This window comes from Nomascus leucogenys, chromosome 12 (assembly GCF_006542625.1).
Source record: "Nomascus leucogenys isolate Asia chromosome 12, Asia_NLE_v1, whole genome shotgun sequence".
In the NCBI taxonomy this organism is placed as follows: Eukaryota; Metazoa; Chordata; class Mammalia; order Primates; family Hylobatidae; genus Nomascus; species Nomascus leucogenys.
Genome location: NC_044392.1, coordinates 8,068,695 through 8,094,290, shown reverse-complemented (window position 1 = coordinate 8,094,290; position 25,596 = coordinate 8,068,695). Strand labels below are relative to the sequence as shown.

Sequence of the window (25,596 nt, the reverse complement as noted above, 5' to 3'; positions counted from 1 at the left end):
CCACCCCAACCAAACCTTGGGTGGGCAGCCTCTGCAGGGGACTACTCACAACTGGCCTGTAGTCACGGTTCCCTGCAGAGCCCTTGCAGGTGGTCCAGATGTGCCCACTGGCCCTGCCCCAGTGTGTCTTCCCTGCCCCTGGCCTGCTCTGCCTGATGTGCGCTGTACGCTCGGCTCTGCTGACTCTGGGGGCGCCTCCGTCACACACCGAGCCAGCCTCATCAGCTGTCATCAGTTGTTCAGGGACAGGATAATGGGATCCTGCCCTTCCTAAGGTGTACCTGGGCTGCGACTCAGAATGGAAGTTCAGAACAAAGAGACTGAGCTGTGAAGTCACTCACTATTTAAAAGACAAGAATAGATATAATAGGTCAAGGCTGGGCACGGTGGCTCATGCCTGTAATCCCAGTACTTTGGGAGGCCAAGGTGGGTGGATCACTTGAGGTCAGGAGTTCCAGACCAGCTTGGCTAACATGGAGAAGCCCCATCTCTGCTAAAAATACAAAAAATTAGCTGGGTGTGGTGGTGGGTGCCTGTAATCCCAGCTATTTGGGAGGCTGAGGCAGGAGAATCGCTTGAACCCGGGAGGCGGAGGTTGCAGTGAGCCGAGACTGTGCCACTGCCTCCAGCCTGGAGTTTTTTATTGAAACTCCATCTCAAGAAAAAAAAATGATGGGTTGAGTCAATGCTAGGGACAGAATCTGAGAGGAAAAAGTTTTTTTTTTTTTTTTTGTAAGAGACAGGGTCTCTCTCTGTTGCCTCGGCTGGACTGCAATGGTGAAATCATAGTTCACCGTAACCTTGAACTCCTGGACTCAAGCAATTGAGAGGAAAATTTTAAAGTAGTGCATGCAAGTGCTAATTAATGCCTTTAAATAGGTAGGTTTAAGAGAATCTATGTCACCCCACTCCCCTCCTCCGTTAAAGGAACCAGCAGCGGCTATGGAATTGGGCTGGATTAGGTAAAGTGAGGGGGAAAGACAAGCCAAACCAAAAGAAAAAGGATCTTTGAAGGTGTGTTTACGCGGACAGGGAAGATGAGACTAGATTCTTCTCCTGCCTCAGCCTCCCGAGTAACTGGGATCACAGGCATGCACCACCACACCCGGCTAATTTTGTATTTTTAGTAGAGAAGGGGTTTCTCCATGTCGGTCAGGCTAGTCTTGAACTCCTGACCTCAGGTGATCCACCCACCTCGACCTCGCAAATTGCTGGGATTACAGGCGTGAGCCACCGCACCCAGCCCAAGAGCCACGTTCCTCTTAGGTGAAGCTACAGCCATGGTAATCATCCTTCCTAACAAATATATAGGCCTCATTACCTCTGACTGGACAAAAAAAAAAAAAAAAAGAAAAGAGGCTCTCAGTGGCTGTGTGTCTTAGTCTGGTATTTGCCCTTCTGTCTTGCCCCTAGCCCTGAATTCGTTTTCCCAAAACCCTTCAGATTTCCACAGGATAACGGCCAAACTTCTATTAGTCAAAGCCCTCTATTATCTAGCCCCTACTACCTAGCTCCAGACTTTTCCTGGGATCCATAACAGTTTTCTACTCTGGCTAAACAAGAATGTCCTCTCTGCATACCACCATGGTTTCCCATTACTATCCCTACTTTCACCTACCTGAGCCCATTCTTTTTTTTTTTTTTTTTTTGGGACAGAGTCTCGCTCTGTCGCCCAGGCTGGAGTGCAGTGGCACAATCTCAGTTCACTGCAAGCTCCACCTCCCGGGTTCACGCCATTCTCCTGCCTCAGCCTCCCCAGTAGCTGGGACTACAGGCGCCCGCCACCACGCCTGGCTAATTTTTTGTATTTTTAGTTGAGACGGGGTTTCACCATCTTAGCCAGGATGGTCTCGATCTCCTGACCTCATGATCCGCCCGCCTCGGCCTCCCAAAGTGCTGGGATTACAGGCGTGAGCCACCGCGCCCAGCCTCATTCATTCTTTGAAACTTGTTTCAACCCCATCTGCTCCAATGAAGGTTTCCCTGATCAGAACCGCCCTCTCCTCAGTCTACTACCTGTACTAGTCACACAACACTTGCCGACTTTTACCTTGCCTGCTTATATCTCTTGCTAGACTGAGTCCCTTCTCAGTAGATTCAGTTGACTATTTATTTATGTTAAACTCTAAATTGGGTACTAGCGTTATAAGACAGAAGGGCTAGGGCCATTTACAGAACTTGTCAGGCTTTAAAAACTCAAATATCGTTCCTCCAGAAATAAAGAACACAGAGACACCAGTAATACTTGCTGAATGATTAACACTCAAAGCCAACATAAACATGTCTTTTCCTACTTACGTTTAACTAACAAGAAGCCATGTTGGGTAGCAAGGCAGGTTGGCAGGTTAACAGCCTTCATCAACTTATGAAAGCCCTGATGAGACAAGAAATACACAGGTACTTTCACTCCTAGAAATGGAGCATTAGAAAATCTAGATCCACCTGGCCGGGTGCAGTGGCTCACGCCTGTAATCCCAGAACTTTGGGAGGCTGAGGCAGGCGGATCATGAGGTCAGATCGAGACCATCCTGGCTATCACGGCGAAACCCCATCTCTACTAAAAATACAAAAAAAAATTAGCCGGGCGTGGTGGTAGGCGCCTATAGTCCCAGCTACTGGGGAAGCTGAGGCGGGAGAATGGCGTGAACCCGGGAGGTGGAGCTTGCAGTGAACTGAGATTGCGCCACTGCACTCCAGCCTGGGCGACACAGCGAGACTCCGTCTCAAAAAAAAAAAAAAAAAAGAAAAAGAAAATCTGGATCTACCTGAGGGCACATGACCTCCTGAGGGCCATGCCACGGGTGATGGTCACCCTAAATTAAAAAAAATAAAATCTGAGAGATCACATCTGTAATCTCAACACTTTGGGAGGCCAAGGGTGGGGGAACTGCTTGAGCTGCAATGAGCTATGATTGCACCACTGCACTCCAGCAAGGGCAACAGAGCGAGACCATCTCTAAAAAAATAAATAGAAAAACCTACTGACAAAGCCAACTAAAAAGCAATGAAAATGGCTGGGCACGGTAGCTCACACCTGTAATCCCAGCACTTTGGGAGGCCAAGGTGAGTGGATCACCTCAGGTCAGGAGTTTGAGACCAGCCTGGCCAACATGGTGAAACGTCATCTCTATTAAAAATACAAAAATTAGCCAGGTGTGGTGGCGGGTGCCTGTAATCCCAGCTACTTGGGGAGGCTGAGGCAGGAGAATCACTTGAATCCGGGAGGTGGAGGTTGCAGTGAGCAGAGATCATGCCACTGCACTCCAGCCTGGGCGACAACGGCAAAACTCCACCTCAAAAAAAATAGCAGTTAAAAAAAAATAAATATATATATATATAGTTTTTTGAGACAGAATCTTGCTCTGTCACCCAAGCTGGAGTGCTATGGCACAATCATGGCTCACAGCAGCCTCAACCTCCCAGGCTTGTGATTCTTCCACCTCAGCCTCCAGAGAAGCTGAGACCACAGGTGTGTGCCACCATGACTGGCTAATTTTTTTAGTTTACTTTTTGCAGAGACAGGTTTCTCCTTATGTTGACCCAGCTGGTCTCAAATGATCCTCCCACCTCAGCCTCCCAAAGTGTTGGGATTAGAGGCATGAGCCACCACGCCTGGCCCGTCATTCTCTTAAAGGCATCAAAAAGCTAACCAGGTAATAAGGAAGAATTGAACCAAAGTCTAAGCGAGGAGAAAGCAGAGCTAAGCCTAACAGTCAGAGCTGCTTTTTCCTTTAAGGTATTTGCCCATCTGGAAGAAGTTCTTGGACGCCTGAGCTGCACTTTTAGAAGTCTTTCAGCAGCCTCAAGGACTGGACAAAAGTCAAAACCTAAGGCTAGCTAATGGTGGGAATTCTCACCACAGACACCTTAAATTGGGATCCCAAAGAATTACCCCTTTAAGATAAAGGTGAATCAAAAGTAAACCACTTCTCAGCCAGGCGTGGTGGCTCACTCCTGTAATCTCAGTACTTTGGGAGGCCGAGGCAGGCAGATCACCTGACGTCAGGAGTTCAAGACCAACCTGGCCAACATGGTGAAACCCCGTCTCTACTAAAAATACAAAAATTAGCTGTGCTTGGTGGCACGTGCCTGTACTCCTAGCTATTCAGGAGGCTGAGGCGGGGGAAATCCCTCGAACCTGAGAGGCGGAGATTGTAGTGAGCCGAGATCGTGCCACTGCACTCCAGCCTGGGTGACAGAGTGAGACTCTGTCTCAAAAAACAACAAAACCAGACAAAAAAAGTAAACCAGTTCTCAAGTGGACGTGCCACCAGGTTATATTTAATCTGGATGACCTGAGGTACTTTCAGTCTTCTGAAACCTGCATCAGATGATTTGGTAGTATCCCCAGCCACAGGCAACATAAATCCTTCTTAGAGATAGATACCCTCATTCTTGTCCTGTTTACTCCTGCAAATAATTCTTTTTTTTTTGATATGGGAGTTTTGCTTGTTGCCTAGGCTGGAGTGCAATGGTACGCGATCTTGGATCACTGCAACCTCCTCCTCCTGGGTTCAAGAGATTCTCCGGGCTCAGCCTCCCTAGTAGCTGGGATTACAGGCGCCTGCCACCACGCCCGGCTAATTTTTTGTATTTTTAGTAAAGACGGGGTTTTGTTGTATTGGCCAGGCTGGTCTCAAACTCTTGACCTCGTGATCTGCCCACCTTGGCCTCCGAAAGTGCTGGGACTACAGGCATGTGCTACGGCACCCAGCCTGAGCCACCATGCCCAGTCATAATTTCTCAAATATACTGTCCAGCTCACAGACAACCAGGCACAAAAGGAGATACTACGCAGGGCGTGGTGATTGAGGTGGGTGGATCACGAGGTCAGAAGTTTGAGACCAGTCTGGCCAATATGATGAAACCCCGTCTCTATTGAAAAATACAAAAATTAGCCAGGTGTGGTGGCGGGCGCCTGTAATCCAAGTTATTCAGGAGACTGAGACAGAAGAATCGCTTGAATCCAGGAGGCGGAGGATGCAGTGAGCTGAAATCGCACCACTGCACTCCAGCCCGGGCGACAGACTGAGACTCTGTCTCAAAAAAGAAAAAAAAAAAAGGAGATATTAGATATAGCAGTAAGTAAAACAAAACAAAGACTCATGAAGACCAGAACTTTAAATTGTCCAAATATCACACCTTCAGTACCATAAAGTGCTAATTATTTACTTAAAAGTATGGTTTGGTGGCCAGGTGTGGTGGCTCACACCTGTAATCCCAGCACTTTGGGAGGCTAAGGCCAGTGGTCAGGAGTTCGAGACCCACTCGACCAACATGGTAAAACCCCGTCTCTACTAAAAATACAAAATTAGCTGGGCGTGGTGGTGCATGCCTGTAATCCCAGTTACTTGGGAGGCTGAGGCAGGAGAATCACTTGAACCCGGGAGACGGAAGTTGGAGTGAGCCGAGATCACACAATGCACTCCAGCCTGGGCAACAAGAATGAAACTTCATCTCAAAAAAAAAAAAAGAAAGAAAGTATGGTTTAGGGTGGGTAAACATACGCTTTTCTCCAGGTGACCAACCTTAGCCAGTGTAAGTGTAGCTCTGGAAGACTACAACACTCCCTCAATCTGTTTTCAACAAAGGACTCCCGAGTAGCAGAGAAGTTTCTGTTCCTTTTTAATAGCCCATGGGCACGATTACACTCTGTTCCTTAAGAGCAGTATTTTACAAACTATTTTAAAGCCATGCTATTTTCTGTTAAACAAAATTCTCACACCATTTTTGTACCTAAAATTCCAAAATTAAACATGCTTGAAATAAAATTGGTCATTTCAAATCTTTTTCCCTCCCCAAATAGTATGCTCCCTGTCCCCATCCTTGGGAATCACTGCTCTAAACAGTTGTTCAGTAGCTTTTTCTGTGACATACTTACTTTGGCAATCAGTTTTTATTTGTAAGCAAAAAGGGTATTTTCATCACACCTCAACTTAACAGCCTTAAGAATGACAAATTAGGGGCTGGGCGCAGTGGCTCACGCCTGTAATCCCAGCACTTTGGGAGGCCGAGGCGGGCAGATCACGAGGTCAGGAGATCGAGACCATCCTGGCTAACACGGTGAAACCCCGTCTCTACTAAAAATACAAAAAATTAGCCGGGCGAGGTGGCGGGTGCCTGTAGTCCCAGCTACGAGGGAGGCTGAGGCAGGAGAATGGCGTGAACCCCGGGGGGCGGAGCCTGCAGTGAGCGGAGATCGCGCCACTGCACTCCAGCCTGGGTGAGAGTGGGACTCTGTCTCAAAAAAAAAAAAAGAATGACAAATTAGGATAAGTGTTCACCAACTCATGATGCAACAAGGATTATAAATGAAGTAACTTTGCCTTGTTTGTTGCTCTTTTTCTTTTTTTTTTAATTGAGACCATTTTGCTCTTGTTGCCCAGGCTGGAGTGCAATGGTACGATCTCAGCTCACCTCAGCCTCCACCTTCCATGTTCAAGCGATGCTCCTGCCTCAGCCTTCCAAATAGCTGGGATTACAGGCATGTACCATCACGCCTGGCTAATTTTGCATTTTTAGTAGAGATGGGATTTCTCCATGTTGGCCAGGCTGGTCTTGAACTCCCATTCTCAGGTGATCTGCCCGCCTCGGCCTCCCAAAGTGCTGGGATTACAGGCATGAGCCACCGCGCCCAGCCTGTGTGCTTTTTTTCCAAATGTTTCTTCATGCTTTAGTGCAAAGGCCAGCACCCTTTTCTGTAAAAGGACACAAAGTATTTTCAGCTCTGTGGCCCATGCTTTGGTCTTTGTAGCACCTACTCTACTCAAGTCTAGAGTTGCAGTGTGAAAGCTGCCATAGACAAATGAATAGGTGTAGCAGTGTTTCTACAAAACTTTACAAAAATAGGCCAGTTTTTGTATGACCCTGCTATATTAACATACAAAACATAGTGAATACAGATTCACAGAAAGGCATTACCAAATTCATTTGTCATTCATCTTTCATTTCCTTAATCAAACACTTAAAGGTACAAATTCTAATAAGAAAAAGTGAGATCTTTATGTTAACAAGGGGCTATTCATATTGGAAAGCTGAGAATCACTACTTGGGACACAAAAGTTTGAGTCTCCAGGTCTGACGAAGACTACTATGAAGAAACCTGCCCTAACACTGTAAAGTGCATAGTCTATGCCCTAAGCTGTGCTAAATACTTTCTTTACATGGATTATTTCTTGCATTTGAAAACAAAACCCAATATGAACCTACTATTAACCTTGATTTTACAGGTAAGGAAGCCATGGTTCAGCAAGTTTAGTAACCTGGCAAGGCTGACATAAGCAAATTAGTGGCAGAGAAGAAACCAAACTACAGAGCTACAAACACGCAGTCAGTCCTTTAACTACCATGCTAGCCAACCAGTCCTCCATGGTAAGAAGATTCACCAGGTTTGAAGGTTGGCTTAAATCCTTTTTTTTTTTCTTTGAGACATAGTCTCGCTCTGTTGCCAGGCTGGAGTGCGATGGCGCAATCTCGGCTCACTGCAACCTCCCCCTCATGGTTTCAGGTGATTCTCCAGCCTCAGCCTTCCAAGTAGCTGAGATTGTTACAGGCGCCCGCCACTACGCCCGGCTAATTTTTGTATTTTAGTAGAGATGAGGTTTTACTATGTTGGTCAGGCTGGTCTCAAACTCCTGACCTCAAGTGATCTGCCCACCTCAGCCTTCCAAAGTGCTGGGATTACAGGCGTGCGCCACCACGCCCCGCTGGCTTAAATTCTTGTACTCCCTGACGGTCTTCCCCTTTGGAAGATCTTAACAATGATCACTGCCGGAAGCGGTGGCTCACGCTTGTAATCCCAGCACTTTGGGAGGCCGAGGCGGGCGGATCACGAGGTCAGGAGATCGAGACCACGGTGAAACCCCGTCTCTACTAAAAATACAAAAAAAAATTAGCCGGGCGTGGTGGCGGGCGCCTGTAGTCCCAGCTACTTGGAGAGGCTGAGGCAGGAGAATGGCGTGAACCCGCGAGGCGGAGCTTGAAGTGAGCCGAGATCGCGCCACTGCACTCCAGCCTGGGTGACAGCGCGAGACTCCATCTCAAAAAAAAACAAAACAACAACAAAAAAAAACAATGATCACTGCCTTAGGAGCTCTGATCTTCCTTTTAACTTCTGACCCAAGGATGGACACTTACTCTTTTTTTTTCCCCTTAAGCTTAAGACTTTAACAAGGATAATAACTGGAATTAAAATAGAGAAAAAAATTAAACTAGCTCACCAGATATTCTGAAAACGCTGGTCCTGAGAGACCCTTATACGTTTTTGTAGGTTGACATCTTCCTTGGTCTATAATTTCCATGGGACAAAGACATTTCCCTACCTGGGAGTGCCCTTAAATTCAAGCTCTAGAAATCAAGGTCTAGGGAAAAATTCTTTCATTCACCAGTCTGAGACCTACCTTCCAGGTCCCCATTTTCTGTCCCAAGAGTTGTCTTTTCTCTAAACACTAAACAAACATGTGTGGTCTCTTTAGAGGGGATCCCAAAACCCAACCCTGGTGGTTTGGTCTTACCTTGTGGCCTCAGAGGGAAACCTCATCATTATACGGTATGTTGTTACGATAGCCTAACAACAATGTGGGATAGTGAGAGGGTGGGGTGAGCAGGTGTCATTTTCCTTAGAGAAACCTACTCTACTTCCCAGCCAGGAGCCACTTAGTTGGAATGGGGGCTGACACTTTATAGTTAAGTGAGCACATCACACTGATCTCTAAAACAAGACTTCAGTGGGGCAGCATTCCCCATTACCAGTCCAGCCTCCCAGCTTCTGATGGCTCCCACAGCTGCGCTTTCCTTATTTTGGTGTGACTAGCCCACTGCAGAGCCATTCCCATTACAGCCACTGCTATGTTCCTCTTTTAGGAACAAGTGACTACCCTGAAAAAAGAAGTGATGAAACAAATCGCCCTTCAAATACGAAGTAAAATCATTCTTTAATTATTAAAAAAAAAAAAAATCACTGTTGGACTTTTTTTTTTAAAAGGTCCATAAATTTTCAATGCAATGTTGAACTGGGGAAATGGTTATAGCAGCTCTCATATAAGTTCTCTGAATTAATAAACATTATCACAGTATTAAGAAGGCAAGGTAAACAAATAGCTTAAGTATTTTATTTGTTTGCAACTAAGCTTGTTAACACTATATAATGAAAATGTACAAAGAATAATGTTGCAGTTTTTGGTTAGATTTAAGTCAAAGACATTCATTAATAAGGAATCTTCGAATGTGAATATTCCAGAAATTTCTCTAAGCCATCTGATCAGAACAACTGTCTCTGAATATTACCTTACTTTGGAAGGTACTGGCATACATTTGAATTAAACTCAGAATTTTTTAAAATAAGCCCTAATTAAAAAAACTATTCTATATTCAAAGTAAAACAATATTAATAGAACTTTCCTTTCCAGAAACAATAAAGGAAACAAGGCATTTTGTAAAATGTGGTCCTGAACAAGTCACAGTAAAAAATAAATGTATACTTAACTTCCACCTCCTCAAAACAGAGGCTACTTTCTGTTCCTCAGCCTTGGAAACAAGGTGAAGAACAGCCTATATGCGACTTCGGGCAGGGGGTTGCCAAAACAAAGCTGAAGCAGTTGACCATGGACACCTGAAAAGAATTTGGGAGAACCTGACCAAAGGATCCAGATTCTGGTTTTGTTTTTTTTTTTGAGACGAAGTCTCGTTTTGTCGCCCAGGCTGGAGTGCAGTGGCGCAATCTGTGCTCACTGCAACCGCCACCTCCAGGGTTCAAGCGATTCTCCTGCCTCAGCCTCCCAAGCAGCTGGGATTACAGGCGCCTGCCACCACACCCGGCTAATTTTGTTGTATTTTTAGTAGAGATGGGGTTTCACCATATTGGCCAGGGTGGTCTCCAACTCCCGACCTCAAGTGATCCGCATGCCTCGGACTCCCAAAGTGCTGGGATTACAGGGGTGAGCCACTGCGCCCAGCCCAAATTATATTTTTTAATAACTAATACAAAGGTGAAGTGGCTCCTCCCAAGTAGCAGTGCTGCCGGGGCCGGGCCCAGGCCTAGCCCTGAGCTCACCTCTCATGCTCCCCAAGCCAACCCTGATGCTCCTGCTCCAGGGTAGACCTTTTCCCTTTAGAGGTTCAGTGTCCAGGGAGCTCTATGATGATTGTGTGAATGAGGTGAGCGCCGACTCCATGTGAGTATTTTAAGGCTTGGAGTCAAAAGTATTTTCCTAACACACCCAGGCAGAGTCCATGTGTCAATGGCCCATCTCCAGTTTGTTCTAATTTCTCACCATGTGTCTGTAGATGTAGGACCACAGACCTTCGCTTTATTATCATAATCACATCTAATGTCCATCCTAACTTACGATTCATATTCTGTGCCTGGAAACAGTCCCTGTATTTAACAATACCTACACATAAAAACAATCCACTGTTACAACTTATATGGTCACAAAACATTAATGATCTTCTGTAGACCAAGCAAATGTTTTTTTACCATAACTGTCGTGCACCAAATTCACAGCCAGAATCCCCAAGATCAAAAAAAATTTTTGCACAATACAAATAATAACTTAAAATACACATACACACATATACACACACTCTCACACACACTTCTTACAGAACTGTGCTTGGGGAAACTCCATTTGTTGAGTGCCACTGAAGGCATATTTTGCTAAACTGCTGCTCCAGGTATTTTTGTTTGGAAAATCTATCACAGTAGGGCACAGCTGTTTATTGGATGAGCAGAAAAGAAAGATATGCTTGTGGCAACCAGAAAGTTTTACAGTCTTTCAAGTTGTATAAAATGGACCTGCAGAAACGTTTAAGTGTTCTCAGGATGCAAAGTTGGAGCTGAAATGTGACATCAAACCAGTTGCAAAAAGTGTACAGCAGCCATCTCTTGAGGTCAAACCTGGTACCCAGATATGTGACAAAGCTTCAGGACACATCTGTAAATTAGGAATAAAAAACAAAAAGGGTAAGAATACTAAAAATTGTAGTGTCATGCTTTAAAAATTTTCACTAACAGTAAACGTGAGAAATAGCATGAATGATGAGTCACCACTTAAAAGATACTAAAGATCAAGAATTTAAGGAACCTGACTCAAATTCAGTTAGATATACAACTGTTTATATTTTATGCTTTGAATATCTGGTAGTTGCAAATTATTTAGAATAAGAAATCCTGACCACACTTGATAAACTAACTTAAGGAATCAACTTTCATAAATTAACAACTGAAACTATCTTTCTGGAGAAAAGACAGGTAACAAATTGGTGCTCAAGTCAGACTACCTAGATTTTAATCCTAGCTGAACCACTAGCTGTATAAGCTTGGGCAAATTATTTAACCTTTTTAAGTGCTATCTTTACCAGTAAAATGGAGCTAATAATAGTACTCCCTCATAGGGTCACTGTGAGGATTATATAAGCTTTGGTGTGGATTTAATACGCTTAGCACAGTGGCGGGCACATTTTACTTCACAGGGACTTTTTACTCTCAGAAGGTAAGTTTCAGTGTAGAAATTTTGTTCTTGAAACTTGGAAAATTCAAAGAAAATGTGGCAATACTTACAGCTTGTTGGCCTTGTCCCATACCGTCGCATAATCTGATCATGTGTGAATTTCACAAAAGATTCATATTGTTCTGTGAGAAGACGGTACATACTTATCCTCAGCAACTCTCCCTCAATTTTTAAGAATCAAGTGTCAGGATCACAAATAGCTTCCCAGTTTGAATTCTTCACCCTCTCAGGCCCTCCTTATAAAGGTCCTTGTATTAAGGTCCAGTGACCTTATATAAAGGTCACTGAGATCTGTTCCTCTTAGAACCCAGAACCAAATCCTTGGCTTCTAGAATTGGTCACTGATGGTATATAATGGTATTTTCCTGATAACCTCTCCCCCCTGACACAACTCCATCTCCTATTAATAGCCTCCCAAGACAGAGAAGTATGCTCACTACCATAGCCAGCAAATTTCAGCCCATCTCTCTTTGAAACTCTTTCCTTGTTATACATTTCAACACACACTGAGTGAAAAACATGAGTGGAAGAAATGTGGGATGGCTAGAAAGCTAAGCGAAAATCTATACCATTTAATTGCAAACAGTTCCACAGAAGTACCACCTTTTGAGGGGAAACTGAGTAGAAAGGAAGAAGGTAGCCTACATCTGTGAACAAAGAAGTGACTTACAACCAGCTGACTGAAACAGTATTAAGGTGGGAGTGGGAGAGGGAATGATATATTACAGCTTCTGTTTTTTTTTTTTTTTTTGAGACAGAGTCTCACTCTGTCGCCCAAGCTGGAGTGCAGTGGCGTGATCTCGGCTCACTGCAACCTCTGCCTCCCGGATTCACGCCATTCTCCTGCCTCAGCCTCCCGAGTAGCTGGGACTACAGGTGCCCACCACCATGCCCGGCTAATTTTTTGTATTTTTAGTAGAGACGGGGTTTCACCGTGTTAGCCAGCATGGTCTCAATCTCCTGACCTTGTGATCCGCCTGCCTCGGCCTCCCAAAGTGCTGGGATTACAGGTGTGAGAGCCACCGTGCCTGGCCTAGAGCTTCTTCTTATAATACATATTAAAGGATCAAAGTAGTTCTACTATAAAGGAACTCATTTAACTTTGCTTAACCCAACAGCTCCCAGTATAAAACAGATCTATTAATATTCTGAGGAACCACGTTGTGTGGGTCACCAGATTAGGAAACAATAGTGTTACAGGAAAAAGTTGTGCTTCTTCACTCTCTGATGATTACACAGCAGCAAAGCATGAAAGCTGCCCATAAATTTCTTAATTACTCACACTGTCACCCTAAGCAACAGATCTTGACCTATATCCCATAGGGTACAGCTGAGGACTTTAATCAGAAAAGGAGTATGATGAGATTTGTGCTTGACATACAGTACTGTGGTTTAATGTGGAATATTATCCACTTTCACTAAACAAGTACTATTTCCTATTTCTGATTCAGATCTTTCTTTCACAGAAGGCTTTACTTGTTGCCATCATTGATCACTACCTTTGTTCTAACCTGCCCTAGCCTTGCTTTTACTCTACTGTTCCTCCCAAATCACACCCAACTCTCCACATCCATAACTATGACTTCTACTAGGAAGTTTGAATATGTTGACAATACTGAACTCTTTCATAACACCTGTTGAGAGTTTAGTACAGTATCACAACCATCTGTTTACCAGCCAGCTAGCCCAAATGGCCTACTCAATGCCTTCATTGATATGGAAAATTCTTGCAAGACCTTGGTTTGTTTCTTTTCAGAAATGCAAACGAAAAATCCCTCCCACTGGGCAAGGTATAGCACTCCTGTAATGCCAGCACTCCGGGAAGCTGAGGTGGAGTATTTCTTGAGGCCTGGAGCTGGAGACTCCTAGAGCTGGGCTCACAGCAAAACCTTGCCTCTATTTAAAAAACAAAGTCCTGGCCGGGCGTGGTGGCTCAGGTCTGTAATCCCAGCATTTTGGGAGGCCGGGGTGGGCGGATCACCTGAGGTCAGGAGTTCGAGACCAGCCTGACCAACACGGAGAAACCCTGTCTCTACTAAATATACAAAAAAAAAATTAGCCAGGCACGGTGACGCATGCCTGTAATCCCAGCTACTCTGGAGGCTGAGGCAGGAGAATTGTTTGAACCTGGGAGGCGGAGGGGAGGTTGTGGTGTCAGCCTGGGCAACAAGAGCAAAACTCTGTCTCAAAAAAAAAAAAAAAAAAAAAAAGTCCTTCCATATAATGTATAAATGATATGTTTACAACCACCAAAGAGTAACTTCCATACCCGCAACTCAGTAAACTCCCTTGCATGAGGTCCTACTATCTTTTTCTAAGTTATTTAACTGGTGTTAATTTTTAACTGAACCCTGTTAATAATGACAATGGCAGTCACTGCCTCGGCCTACCTGCTAGTTTGGTATTGAGGATTTGCTCATACTCCTCCCGAATTTTATCTTCATAGTCTTTTAAGAGGCGCTCACATATTATTCCAACTTGTCGGAGGGTAAAGGTGGGCTGGTCCTTCTTCATCCATGAGGAACCTGGCCAAAAGAAAAAGTGAGTTTGGGCCAGGTGTGCTGGTTCACACCTATAATCCCAGCACTTTGGGAGGTCGAGGGAGGCAGATCATCTGAGGTGGAGAACAGCCTGACCAACATGGAGAAACCCAGTCTGTACTAAAAATACAAAATTATCTGGGCGTGGTAGGGCATGCCCATAATCCCAGCTACTTGGGAGGCTGAGGCAGAGGAATTGCTTGAACCCAAGAGGTGGCGGTTGCAGTGAGCCAAGATTGTGTCACTGCACTCCAGCCTGGGCAACAAGAGTAAAACGCCATCTCAAAAAAAAAAAAAAAAAAAAAAAAAAAAAAAAAAGAAAAAAAGGCTGGGCGCAGTGGCCATGCCTGTAATCCCAGCACTCTGGGAGGTCGAGGTGGGTGTCTCACCTGAGGTTGGGAGTTCGGGACCAGCCTGACCAACATGGAGAAACCTCTGTCTCTACTAAAAATACAAAAAAATTAGCTGGGCGTGGTGATGGGCACCTGTAATTCTAGCTACTTGGGAGGCTGAGAAAGGAGAATCGCTTGAACCTGAGAGGCGGAGATTGCAGTGAGCCGAGATCACACCACTGCACTCCAAACGGGGCAACAAGAGCGAAACTGTCTCAAAAAAAAAAAAAAAGGTTCTCCTAATCAGGTTCACTCACAGAAGATTTGAATTCAGTACAGAGATAAGTCGCAGGGATAAGCTTCTACCAGCCTGGTTCTGGAGCTGGCAAGTGAACAGATCCCACAAGTGGCTTTCTGATGATAAAAAGCAGCAGCCTTGGCCAGGCGTGGAGGCTCTCGCCTGTAATCCCAGCACTTTGGAGGCCAAGACAGGTGGATCACTTGAGGTCAGGAGTTCGAGACCAGCCTGGCCAACATGGTGAAACCCCACCTCTACTAAAAATACAAAAAAATAGCTGGGCGTGCTGGTGGGCACCTGTAGTCCCAGCTACTCAGGAGGCTGAGACAGGAGAATTGCTTGAACCTTGGAGGCGAAGGTTCCGGTGAGCTGAGATGACGCCACTGCACTCCAGCCTGGGCGACAGAGCAAGATTCCATCTCAAAAAACAAACAAACAAACAAACAAAAAACAAAAACAGGCAGCAGCCCTGGTGGCAGCCCAGTTCTCAGGTGTTCCTCAAAGCTCAGGCTAAAATCTGTTTCTTTGGCCATTTGTTAGCCTGTAAGCCATTTAACACACTGAAACAAATAATTTTTTGCTTAAACTAACTCAAGGATATTTTTTTCTCTACAAATAAAATCTAACCAAAACATCTCCTATTACTTTAAAATTATATTACTGAAATCTCAAGAGAATAGTGCTAGTTGTAACCACTGACAGGTTTATCATGTATGTGCAAGAGCAATCAGAAAGGGTGCAGTTCCAGAGCCAGGAACTCTGGATTAAAAAAAAATAATTTGTTGAGGTAAAACTCACATAACATAAAAGTAATCACTTTAAAGCAAACAAGTCAGTGGCATTTAGCATAATCAAAATGTTGCACTACTACCACCACTTCTAGTTCCAGAACACTTCCATTACTACAAAATCTAAAACCCCTTACCCATCAAGCAATATCTCCTCATTCTCCCCTAACCCTAATTCCGGGCAAACCCCAGTTTATATTTTGTAAGCAGACAATTTTTAATCAAGGTAACTTTTAACCTTTAGAACTGTTAGGTAGAATACTTTGTGAGGAAAAAGACTCTTCTACTATTAAAGGAGACAGAGTTCACCACCACTGGAGATGGTCAAACACTGGGCTGTTGAACCCCAAGGAGGCAATATGGCAGGCAAAACTGAGTCACTACATTACCATAAAGATTGTCTCCAACCTTGAGATTCTATTTTTTAGCACATCCTCTTTGACCATTTGTCAATAATGACCAGCCCCTGCTGAACAGAGCTTTCTGCAATTATGGAAGTATCTTGTAACTGCATATAGAATACAACAGCCATATGTGGCTAATGAGTACCTGAAATGTGACTACTGAACCTGAGGAACAGAATTTTTAAAAAACTTTTTTTTTTTTTGAAACAGAGACTCACTGTCACCCAGGCTGGAGTACAGTGGTGTGATCTCAGCTCACTGCAACCTCAGCCTCCCGAGTAGCTGGGATTACAGGTGCGAGCCACCATGCCTGGCTAATTTTTTTGTGTTTTTAGTAGAGACGAGGTTTTGCCATGTTGGCCAGGCTGGTCTTGAACTCTTGACCTCAGGAGATCCGCCTGCCTCAGCCTCCCAAAGTGCTAGGATTACAGGCATGAGCCACCCCAGCCAGCCAAAATTTTATTTAATTTTAATTAGTTTAAAATTAAACAGCCCACATGTGGCTATTTATTACACACTGGCTACAATATTACACACTGCAGTTATACAGGAAGATATTCTTGTACTGGGTGGATGGAAGCGCATCAAATCAATGTGAGGTTTCTTCTAATTTCATGACTGTATAGTTTTAAAAATATCTGTAAATATTAATACATCCACTTTAGCAATTTTATTACATTAGAGGAGGCCAATTCTGGATTCATCATCGTAAGTACCATTTACAAACTCTTAATGCGGATTTTGCAGATCAAAGTGGGCTTACCTGGAGAGCTAGGTGCTGTGAGTGCTGAGGAGTGAGGTTGACTTTCCGAAGCACAAGCTTCACTCTGATTAAGAACAACTTCTAAATGTCTCCACCTCTGATAACGACTATATTCTTGTTTTATGTTCTGAAAAATTTGCTCTAATAAAAAAGAAACAAACTTGAGCTTTCACTTTATTGTCTCATTTCTTCAAACTTTCTTCAGAAGTGGGAAGAGACAAAGATCTTCTGACTAGACTTTAGATACTCCCTTTGGCATGTAGGTCTCAATCTCCCCCGCCCCTGACATAAACAAGCAATATGTTTATACCGTACCAAGCACTCCCCAGTGGCTTCAAAGACAGTATGTTCTTATTGCCACTATTTCAACAATGCATAAAAGAATAGCTACTTTGGCATAAACCAGCCAGAGTTCCCTTTACTTGTTTTCCTGTGGCAATGAACACAAGATCTGCAGTTAGCTGGATGGTTAACTAGTACAATTTACAGTAAAAGAAACTTCTGTTTACCTAACAGGGATTATTTTTTAATCTCCTTTAAATTTTACAATTTCACAACCTATGGTATTAAGGGGTGAGTCTCATACTGCCCAAGGCCTTCTAACAAGGAAGCTCTTGTCCCATATGGGACTTTAAAAAAGCATCTTTGAAGCTGGAAGTGGTGGCTCCAAAGCTGGGTGTAATCCCAGCTACTCTGCAGGCTGAGACGGGAGGATCCCTTGAGCCCAGGAGACTAGCCTGAACAACACAGCAAAATCTCGTCTCAAAAAAAAACCACAAGGGAGCCTGGGTGATTTATCTAAAAAAAAAAATCAAAACAAACTTTGGGAAAGAGGGCAGCAGAAACCATTATGTTTACAGTGTGGACGTCGACCAAGGAAAGAAGTGAGATTTAATGCCTAGAAGTGATGGTCAGGGCTTAGAAAATAATTTTCTGATCCTAAGAGGCAACTCAGTGTGTGGGGAGATTATAAGTCAAGGTAATCACAAAGCAAATTTGCTAACACTATTAAAGGGAGCCCAGGAAACACAAATTACTAACCACCTTGAAATACACTCCTAGAAACAACAAAGAATCTAAAAGGATGTGGTTTTCAAGTTCTTTGTTTGTACCTACTAATTTAAAAAAAGAGATAACTGTATCCATCTCAAACAACTCAAATTATTTTCTAGTGTATACTTTGCTATAACCACCTTTTTTTTTAAATGGTGGGAGGTATTAACAATGCCACTTTCCTTCTTACTAGCTGTGTGATTATAACCTTGAGAAGTTATTCAGGATCTTCTTCAATATAAACGTTAAATACCTACCTGATAAGGTGGTAAAAATAAAAACCAAAGGTAACAATAATGTCATAAAACAAGTGACAGTACAGTCCAGGAACTGACATGAATTCAAGTGGTTCCACACATAGTCAACTTCCCTAACTTTCAGGCTAAATACTGGAACAACGTAGGAGATGCTTTAAGAGTGCTATGGGCCAGCTGGGTATGGTGGCTTATACCTGTAATCCCAGCACTTTGGGAGGCTGAGGCAGGCAGATCACAAGGTCATGAGATTGAGACTATCTTGGCTAACATGGTGAAACACCGTCTCTACTAAAAATACAAAAAATTAGCCGGGCGTGGTGGCACGCGCCTGTAGTCCCAGCTACTCGGGAAGCTGAGGCAGGAGAATCTCTTGAACCGGGGAGGCGGAGGTTGCACTGAGCCAAGATTGTGCCACTGCACTCCAGCCTGGGCAACACAATGAGACTCTGTCTCAAAAAAAATACAAAAACAAAAACAAAAAAACAAGAGTGCTATGGGCCAGGCACGGTGGCTCATGCCTGTAATCCAGCACTTTGGAAGGCCAAAGTGGGAGTATCACTTGAGGCCAGCCTGAGCAACATAACGAGACCCAGTATCAAAAAAAAGAAAAAAAGCCTGTGCATGGTGGCTCACGCCTGTAATCCCAGCACTTTGGGAGGCCTAGACAGGTGGATCACCTAAGGTCAGGTGTTAGAGACCAGCCTGGCCAACATGGTGAAATTGTCTCTACTAAAAATACAAAAATTAGCTGGGCATGGTGGTGTGCACCTGTAATCCCAGCGACTTGGGAGGCCAAGGCAGGAGAATTGCTTCAACCCAGGAGGCAGAGATTGCAGTGAGCTGAGATCACCCCATTGGACTCCAGCCTGGGTGACAGAGTAAGACTGTCTCAAAAAACAAAACAAAACCAAAAAACAGTGCTATGAAGTTCGTATTTTAGATTCCTGAATTTATTAAGTTTTCACCTCATTTTATTTTTTAAGAGAGTCTCACTCTGTTGCCCAGGCTGTTGTGCAATAGCACAATCTCAGCTCACTGCAACCTCTACCTCCCAGGTTCAAGCAATTCTCCTGCGTCAGCCTCCAAAGTAGTCTGGATTTCAGGTGCCCGCCACCACACCCAGCTAATTTTTTGTATTTTTAGTAGAGACAGAGTTTCACCATGTTGGCCAGGCTGGTCTCAAACTCCTGACCTCAGCTGATCCGCTCGCCTCAGCCTCCCAAAGTGCTGAGAATACAGGCGTGAGCCACCACTGCCCCCACTTTATTTTAAAATGTCTTATTCCTCATGCCAGAGCCAATACAAGGATAAGAACTGCAAATACTTGAAACAAGAAAGGACAAGTATGAGGACAATGCTCAAGAGAACAGAAGGTCTTTGATAAACCTCTGCCTCCTGTATTGCAATGTTAACAAATGGAAAGATACAATTTTGAGGGTGGTAGGACTAAGAAGTCCAAGAATCTAAACACGGTATCCATGGGAGAAAAATAAGAAAGTTAGACATGATTTTCTTCTGAAGAAGGCCATATAAAGCACATGATTTTTTTAAAAAGAAAAACTCAAATTTCTTTTTAATAGTGGATAATTTTAATCCTTGCCTCCATTATTTGAGGTTGTGCTGCCAGATTCTTTCAGGTCTAAGCCCATCCTCCAAACTCTACAGTGTTCCTACCTGCTACAAACCAAAATTCAAACTCTTGAACACAGCAGTCAATACTTTCCAAGATCTGGCCTCAATTTATTTTCCTGGTTCCATCTGGATTCCACTATAATTTAGTTACATTATTCTTTCCTTAAATTGTGGGTTTTTTGGACCTTGCTCTCACAGTTTCCCTGTGCTCGAAATGGGACTATTGCTCAAACTTTATCAAGACTCAGCTAGCCGGGCGCAGTGGCTCACGCCTGTAATCCCAGCACTTTGGGAGGCCGAGGCGGGCAGAGTACTTGAGGTCAGGAGTTCGAGACAAGCTTGGCCAATATAGTGAAACCCTGTCTTGACAAAAAATACAAAAATTAGTAGGCCGGGTGCGGTGGCTCATGTCTGTAATCCCAGCGCTTTGGGAGGCTGAGGCGGGCGGATCACCTGAGGTCAGGTGTTTGAGACCAGCCTGACCAATATGATGAAACCCTATCTCCACTAAAAATACAAAAATTAGCCGGGCATGGTGGCATGCACCTGTAATCCCAGCGTTTTGGGAGGCTGAGGCAGGAGAACCGCTTGAACCTGGGAGGTGGAGGTTGCAGTGAGCCGAGATCACGCTACTGCACTCCAGCCTGGGCAACAAGAGCGAAACGCCATCTCAAAAAAAAAAAAAAAAAAAAAAAAAAAAAAAAAAAAAAAAATTAGCCGAGTGTAGTGACGCATGCCTCTAATCCCAGCTACTGGGGAGGCTGAGGCAGGAGAATCGCTTGAACATCGGAGACAGCGGTTGCAGTGAGCCGAGATCGTGCCACTACACTCCAGCCTGGGCAACAGAGCGACTCTGTCTCAAAAACAAAACAAAACAAAACAAAAACAAAAAACAACAACAAAAAGACTCAGCTAAAATGCTACCTTAATTCAGAAGTTATTCGCAGACTCTCAAGTCATAATCAGTTAATTGCTTTGCACACTATGTTTACAAATATTTCCTGCGGTCAGCAACCCTTCTTCCATGCCTGGAATTCACCCAGCACTCAATAAAGATTTAAGCAATGAAAGGCTTAGTTTTACAGGACCTTTCCACAAAAAGTACCATACAGATTGAGCATCCCTCATCCAAAATGCCTGACACAGAAGTTTTGGATTGTGTAATAGTTGCATTATACTTACCAATTGAACATCCCTTACCCCAAATCAGAAAAACTCCAATGAATAAGTATTTCCTTTGAGTGTCATATTAACACTCAATTTTTGGAGCAGTTCAGACTTTGCAGCATTTCGGATTTCAGAAAAATTGCCCAGGTAACTTTTTAGCTTTTTTTTTTTTGAGATGGAGTTTCACTCGTCGCCCAGCATGGAGTGCAATGGCCCGCCCGATCTCTGCTTACCGCAATCTCCGCCTCCCAGGTTCAAGCGATTCTCCTGCCTCAACCTCCCGAGTAGCTGGGATTGCAGGCATGCACCACCACGCCCCGCTAATTTTGTATTTTTAGTAGAGACGGGATTTCTCCATGTGTGTCAGGGTGATCTCCAACTCCCGACCTCAGGTGATCCGCCCGCCCCCGCCTCCGCCTCCGCCTCCGCCTCCGCCTCCGCCTCCCAAAGTGCTGGGATTACAGGAGTGAGCCACTGCGCCCGGCCTTAGAATTCTTTTGTGGAAACAAGGTCTCACTATGTTGCGCAGACTAGTCTCGAATTCCTGGGCTCAAGCAATCCTCCTGCATCAGCCTCCCAAAGTGCTGGAATTGCAGGTGTGAGCCACCACGCCTTGCCCACATTCTCTTTTTTTTTTTTTTTTTTTTTTTTTTTTTTTGAGATGGAGTTTCACTCTTGTGGCCCAGGCTGGAGCACAATGGTGTGATCTCCGCTCACTGCAACCTCTGCCTCCCGGGTTCAAGAGAGTCTCCTGCCTCAGCTTCCCTAGTAGCTGGGATTACAAGCGCACGCCACCACTGCCCCCACAAAAAAAATATCCTTTTTTTTTTTTTTTTTTTTTTAAGACGGAGTCTCGCTCTGTCGCCAGGCTGGAGTGCAGTGGCGCGCTCTTGGCTCAATGCAACCTCCGCCTCCCGGGTTTGAGCGATTCTCTTGCCTCAGCCTCCTGAGAAGCTGGGACTACAAGCGCGCCACCACGCCCGGCTATTTTTAGTAGAAACAGGGTTTTCACCATGTTGGTCAGGATGGTCTCGGTCTCTTGATCTCGTGATCCACCCGCCATGGCCTCCCAAAGTGCTGGGATTACAGGCGTAAGCCACCTCGCCCGGCCCAAAAATCACTTATGAAGCAGCTACTGTAATGTGAACCATAACCGAATTAGTCTAGAGGGTAGTATTGAATAAAATATTTACATTAAACCCATCACTTTATACTTTTCAAGATACTTTTTGCAACTATCTTGAGGGTTCTTCAACAAAAGATAGGGCAAGTATGAACTCCAATTTGCACAAGTGAGACCCAAAGCGATTATGGACTATCTTTAGGTATCTGCAGGAGCTAGGGAAGAACAAAACATCACTGCAAGTGGCCATCTATGGCGCCTGTCTTTGAGGGTTCTTTAAAATGGACTTTTGCAAACATTATCTCATCCTGTACATAAGGTTATACAACATTGAATGGCCGGGGAATTTAAAGTAGAACAGCGTTTTTTATGGGCAGGTTGGTCAGGTAATGGGTAAGAGACTTGAAGAAATCACTCTTTTGGGATTAGCAAATAGAAGGGAAAAACATGATAAGGGCACAGAGCGGTGGGTCAGGGGAAAGAGTAGAGGCACAGTTTGAAAAAAATGTGTAAGAGACTGACTAGGTAAGATATGGTCACAGTTCATAAGTCCTTTGAATTCTAGGATAAAAAGGTGAACTCGAGTTAAGGATATGAAGTCTGGGAGAGCTTTAGCTGGGTGTAGGAATCTTGGTGTGAGGATGAGGGCCTGCAATTTGCATTGTGGATCGATGTGCAGAGGAAGGAGGAAATGAAACCTGAAGGCACTGCTACTGAAAAGGGGTGAAAAAAGGATAATTTTACGGTGAGCCTAAGGTTTTACTTAAGCTTGAGGAATAGAAAAACACACAAAGAAACGACTTGCCCAAATCCATTATTGAGACGCCCCCTCATTTCCGGAAGTCCTTTAAAATTGCAGAATATTAATGCTGAAGCACCCTCCCCTCTACTCCTGCGCTATGAGGTTGCCTACTGTAACGCCAGTCCTTCCTTTTCCTTGGACAAAGTGGAACGCCTTACTGAAAGAGAGTCCCTGTTAAGGACAGTTACATTATTAGTTCTGTAGAACCTCCGTACGTCGTAGGATTCTCAAATTCTAGCTAATGATCTACCGATTTCAAGCCATATATGGTACGAGGCAATAGCCATATTATAAAAGAACGTGGCCAGTCCCTTAGAAATGATCAGGTTGAAATCGGATTCCGTGACTGTTGCGGCGGCCTCTGGGTCCCTAAAGACTTCTGGAAATCATGTCTCCCTACAGCGCTAAACAGCACGCACTCGCGCCCCTTCCCGGTAACCCGCCCCCACCCCACCCCCGCCCTCCAGGCCAGGTTCGTGAGTAGAATCCAATTTTCCACGGCCCACTGGATCTGCAGGGTGGCTTGGTGCAGACCCGGCCAGCGGAGGAAGGAGGGGCTTCAGCGACAGGGAGGGCCCGGAGCGGCCAGAGGTACTCGCATCTTCCTCTTGGTGTCCACCCCTCCAGGCTCTCCTGCTCCAGGAAAACCGAAAACCGACCCTGTGGCCCCACTACCCCTCCCGGATGCCTCCCATCCCCGGAAGCAACCAGGCCCAGCGGCATCCCAGTTCCCTTTTCTTAAGGCAAAGAAGGGGTCCCTGGGTAAACTGGCCTGGTATTCCGAACCCTCCCCCACCACCCCCCCAAAAAATGCCTGGGCCTGGCTTCCTGCCAAGCCCAGAGCAGCGCAGGTTACCCGGAGTTGGAAGGCGCCGCTCGCTGCCGGGCGGGGCGGGCTGCTGCAGACTCTGCTGTGGGGTCTGCGTCTGAAACGGCGGCGGCGGCTCGGCGTCCGGGGGCCTGAGGCCCGGAGTGGGGCCGGGCAGAGGGGCGCAGCGCCGCCGCTTCGGGGAGCCGGGGCTCAGCAGCGCCGCCTCGAACTCCATGGGCCGCTTCAGCGTCGCCCCACACGCCATGCCGCTGAGGGGCCAGGGACCGGGAGCGGACGCGGCGGTAAGTGCGGCCCAAGAGGCTCCTCAGCCGGGCTCGCCAGCCAAGCCGGCTCCAATGGCGCCTCCAGCACCCGGCAGCGGCGCTGGCCCCGCCTTCTGTGACGTCACGGGCGCACGCCATCGCCCGGCAGAGGGGGACAGGCCGGAAGAGGGTGGCTCTGCGAGGCTGGTCAGTGCCGGCCCGGCCCGGGGCGCCCCCTGCTGAAGAAATGGAACGGTCTGGGCGGAGAGCGTGGTCACCAAGCAACACCGGGAAGGCCCCCACCCCCACGCCCGCCCCTCCCAGGGTCCCATCCCCCCCGCTTTGGGACTGTAGCGCCCGGGTGGCCCCTAAGGTTTTCGCACCTGCGCTGCGCGAGCGTGGGGGAGGGGAGAGCTTGAAGGGGCCTGGTGAGGGGCCATGGGGGTCTGGTGACTCCAAAAACCTCCTTCTAGGCCGCTCTTGTCCCCATGATAAAAGGGTGATTGTTAAAGGTCATCAAGGGCATTCCGCTGAGCCCTGGGAAGTCTGCACTTAAACAGAAGCGAGTATTGGAGGATGGGCTTTAGCAAGTCCATGAACCCCATGAAATTATTTGCAGATTTGTGGGGTGGGAGCGAGGGTGGGGGTGTTTGTGGAAGTATTTTTGAGATAGCTGACCCATACCTTAAGCAGCTCATCAAAGGGATGTGTTACTTTAAAAAGTTGAGAACATACAAAAAGCACCCACTGGCTTAAACCGTCTAAGAATGGCTTCAGAGTGTTAAGAACTTCAGCTGGTAGCTGATTTGCCATTCTTCCCATCTGACTTGGCAGCTCAGGTTCTTCCTCGTCTTTCTGAACTCTTCACAGCAATACCAGCTGTAAAGTGCTTTTGATATTCTGGAAAAATAAATAGATAACAGGAGGGTTCTGCTTTCTGAAACTCTACGCGTCTGTATTTTTCTGGGGAGCAGTTCCGATGTTTTCAACAGATCATCAAAGGAATCTCTGATCCAAAGAAAGGATAAAGCCTTTCTGTACCTTCTCATATATACTGAATAATGACCATGACTCCTGGGATCTGTCTTCAACATATCTCCAGGATTTTTCAGGACAGTCCGAATTACAGATATTCACTTCTATTAGCCCATATGCTACATCAATGTGCCACAATATTTGAGTTGGAGAATATGGGCATACTACCCCAGTCCCCGTTCATTGTTCTTTTTCTATTGCTTTTCTCTGGGTCCTCTTCAGTTACTACAAATTCTTTTTTTTTTTTTTTTCCTGCTCCTTGTGGAACAGGGCTACCCCATAGGCAGTGTGCCCGGAGTAAGCTCTACAAATTCTTTAAATATCATAACATAGAACATGTATTTTTGCATTTACCTTCGTAAAATTGCAGAAATAATTCTAAAATCAGCATACCAAATGTTAATTTTATCTCCTCTCTTGTCCATAAGAGCATAAAGGGGCTTTACAATAGGCTAGAAAACTAGAAATAGAAAATTAGGGCCAGAGAAAAAGGAGATCACAATTATCATGGGGTTAAACAAGACTATAACTGAATTTGAAATGTAGTTATCGGCTGGGTGCGGTGGCTCATGCCTGTAATCCCAGCACTTTGGAGGCCGAGGCGGGTGGATCACTTGAAGCTAGGAGTTCGAGACCAGCCTGGCCAACATGGTAAAACCCTGTCTCTACTAAAAATACAAAAACTAGCCAGGCGTGGTGGTGCATACTTGTAATCCCAGCCACTGGGGAGTTTGAGGGGGGAGAATTGCTTGGACTCGCCACCTTGAGATCGTGCCACTGTACTCCAGCCTGGGAGACAGAGTGAGACCCTGTCTCAA

At 45.4% G+C, this 25,596-nt stretch overlaps 1 protein-coding gene across 1 annotated transcript; it reads right to left on the bottom strand.

Annotated features, from left to right (window-relative positions):
• Positions 1–9,088: 9,088 nt before the first annotated feature.
• Positions 9,089–23,903, bottom strand: AKIRIN1 (akirin 1). The gene is made up of 5 exons (XM_030823481.1): positions 23,526–23,903; positions 16,636–16,776; positions 13,901–14,035; positions 11,561–11,632; positions 9,089–10,934 (listed from the first exon to the last, which is right to left on the bottom strand). Exons 1-5 carry the CDS (start codon positions 23,743–23,745, stop codon positions 10,924–10,926), a joined length of 579 nt encoding a protein of 192 aa, XP_030679341.1. The 5' UTR covers positions 23,746–23,903; the 3' UTR covers positions 9,089–10,923.
• Between the last annotated feature and the right edge of the window lie 1,693 nt (positions 23,904–25,596).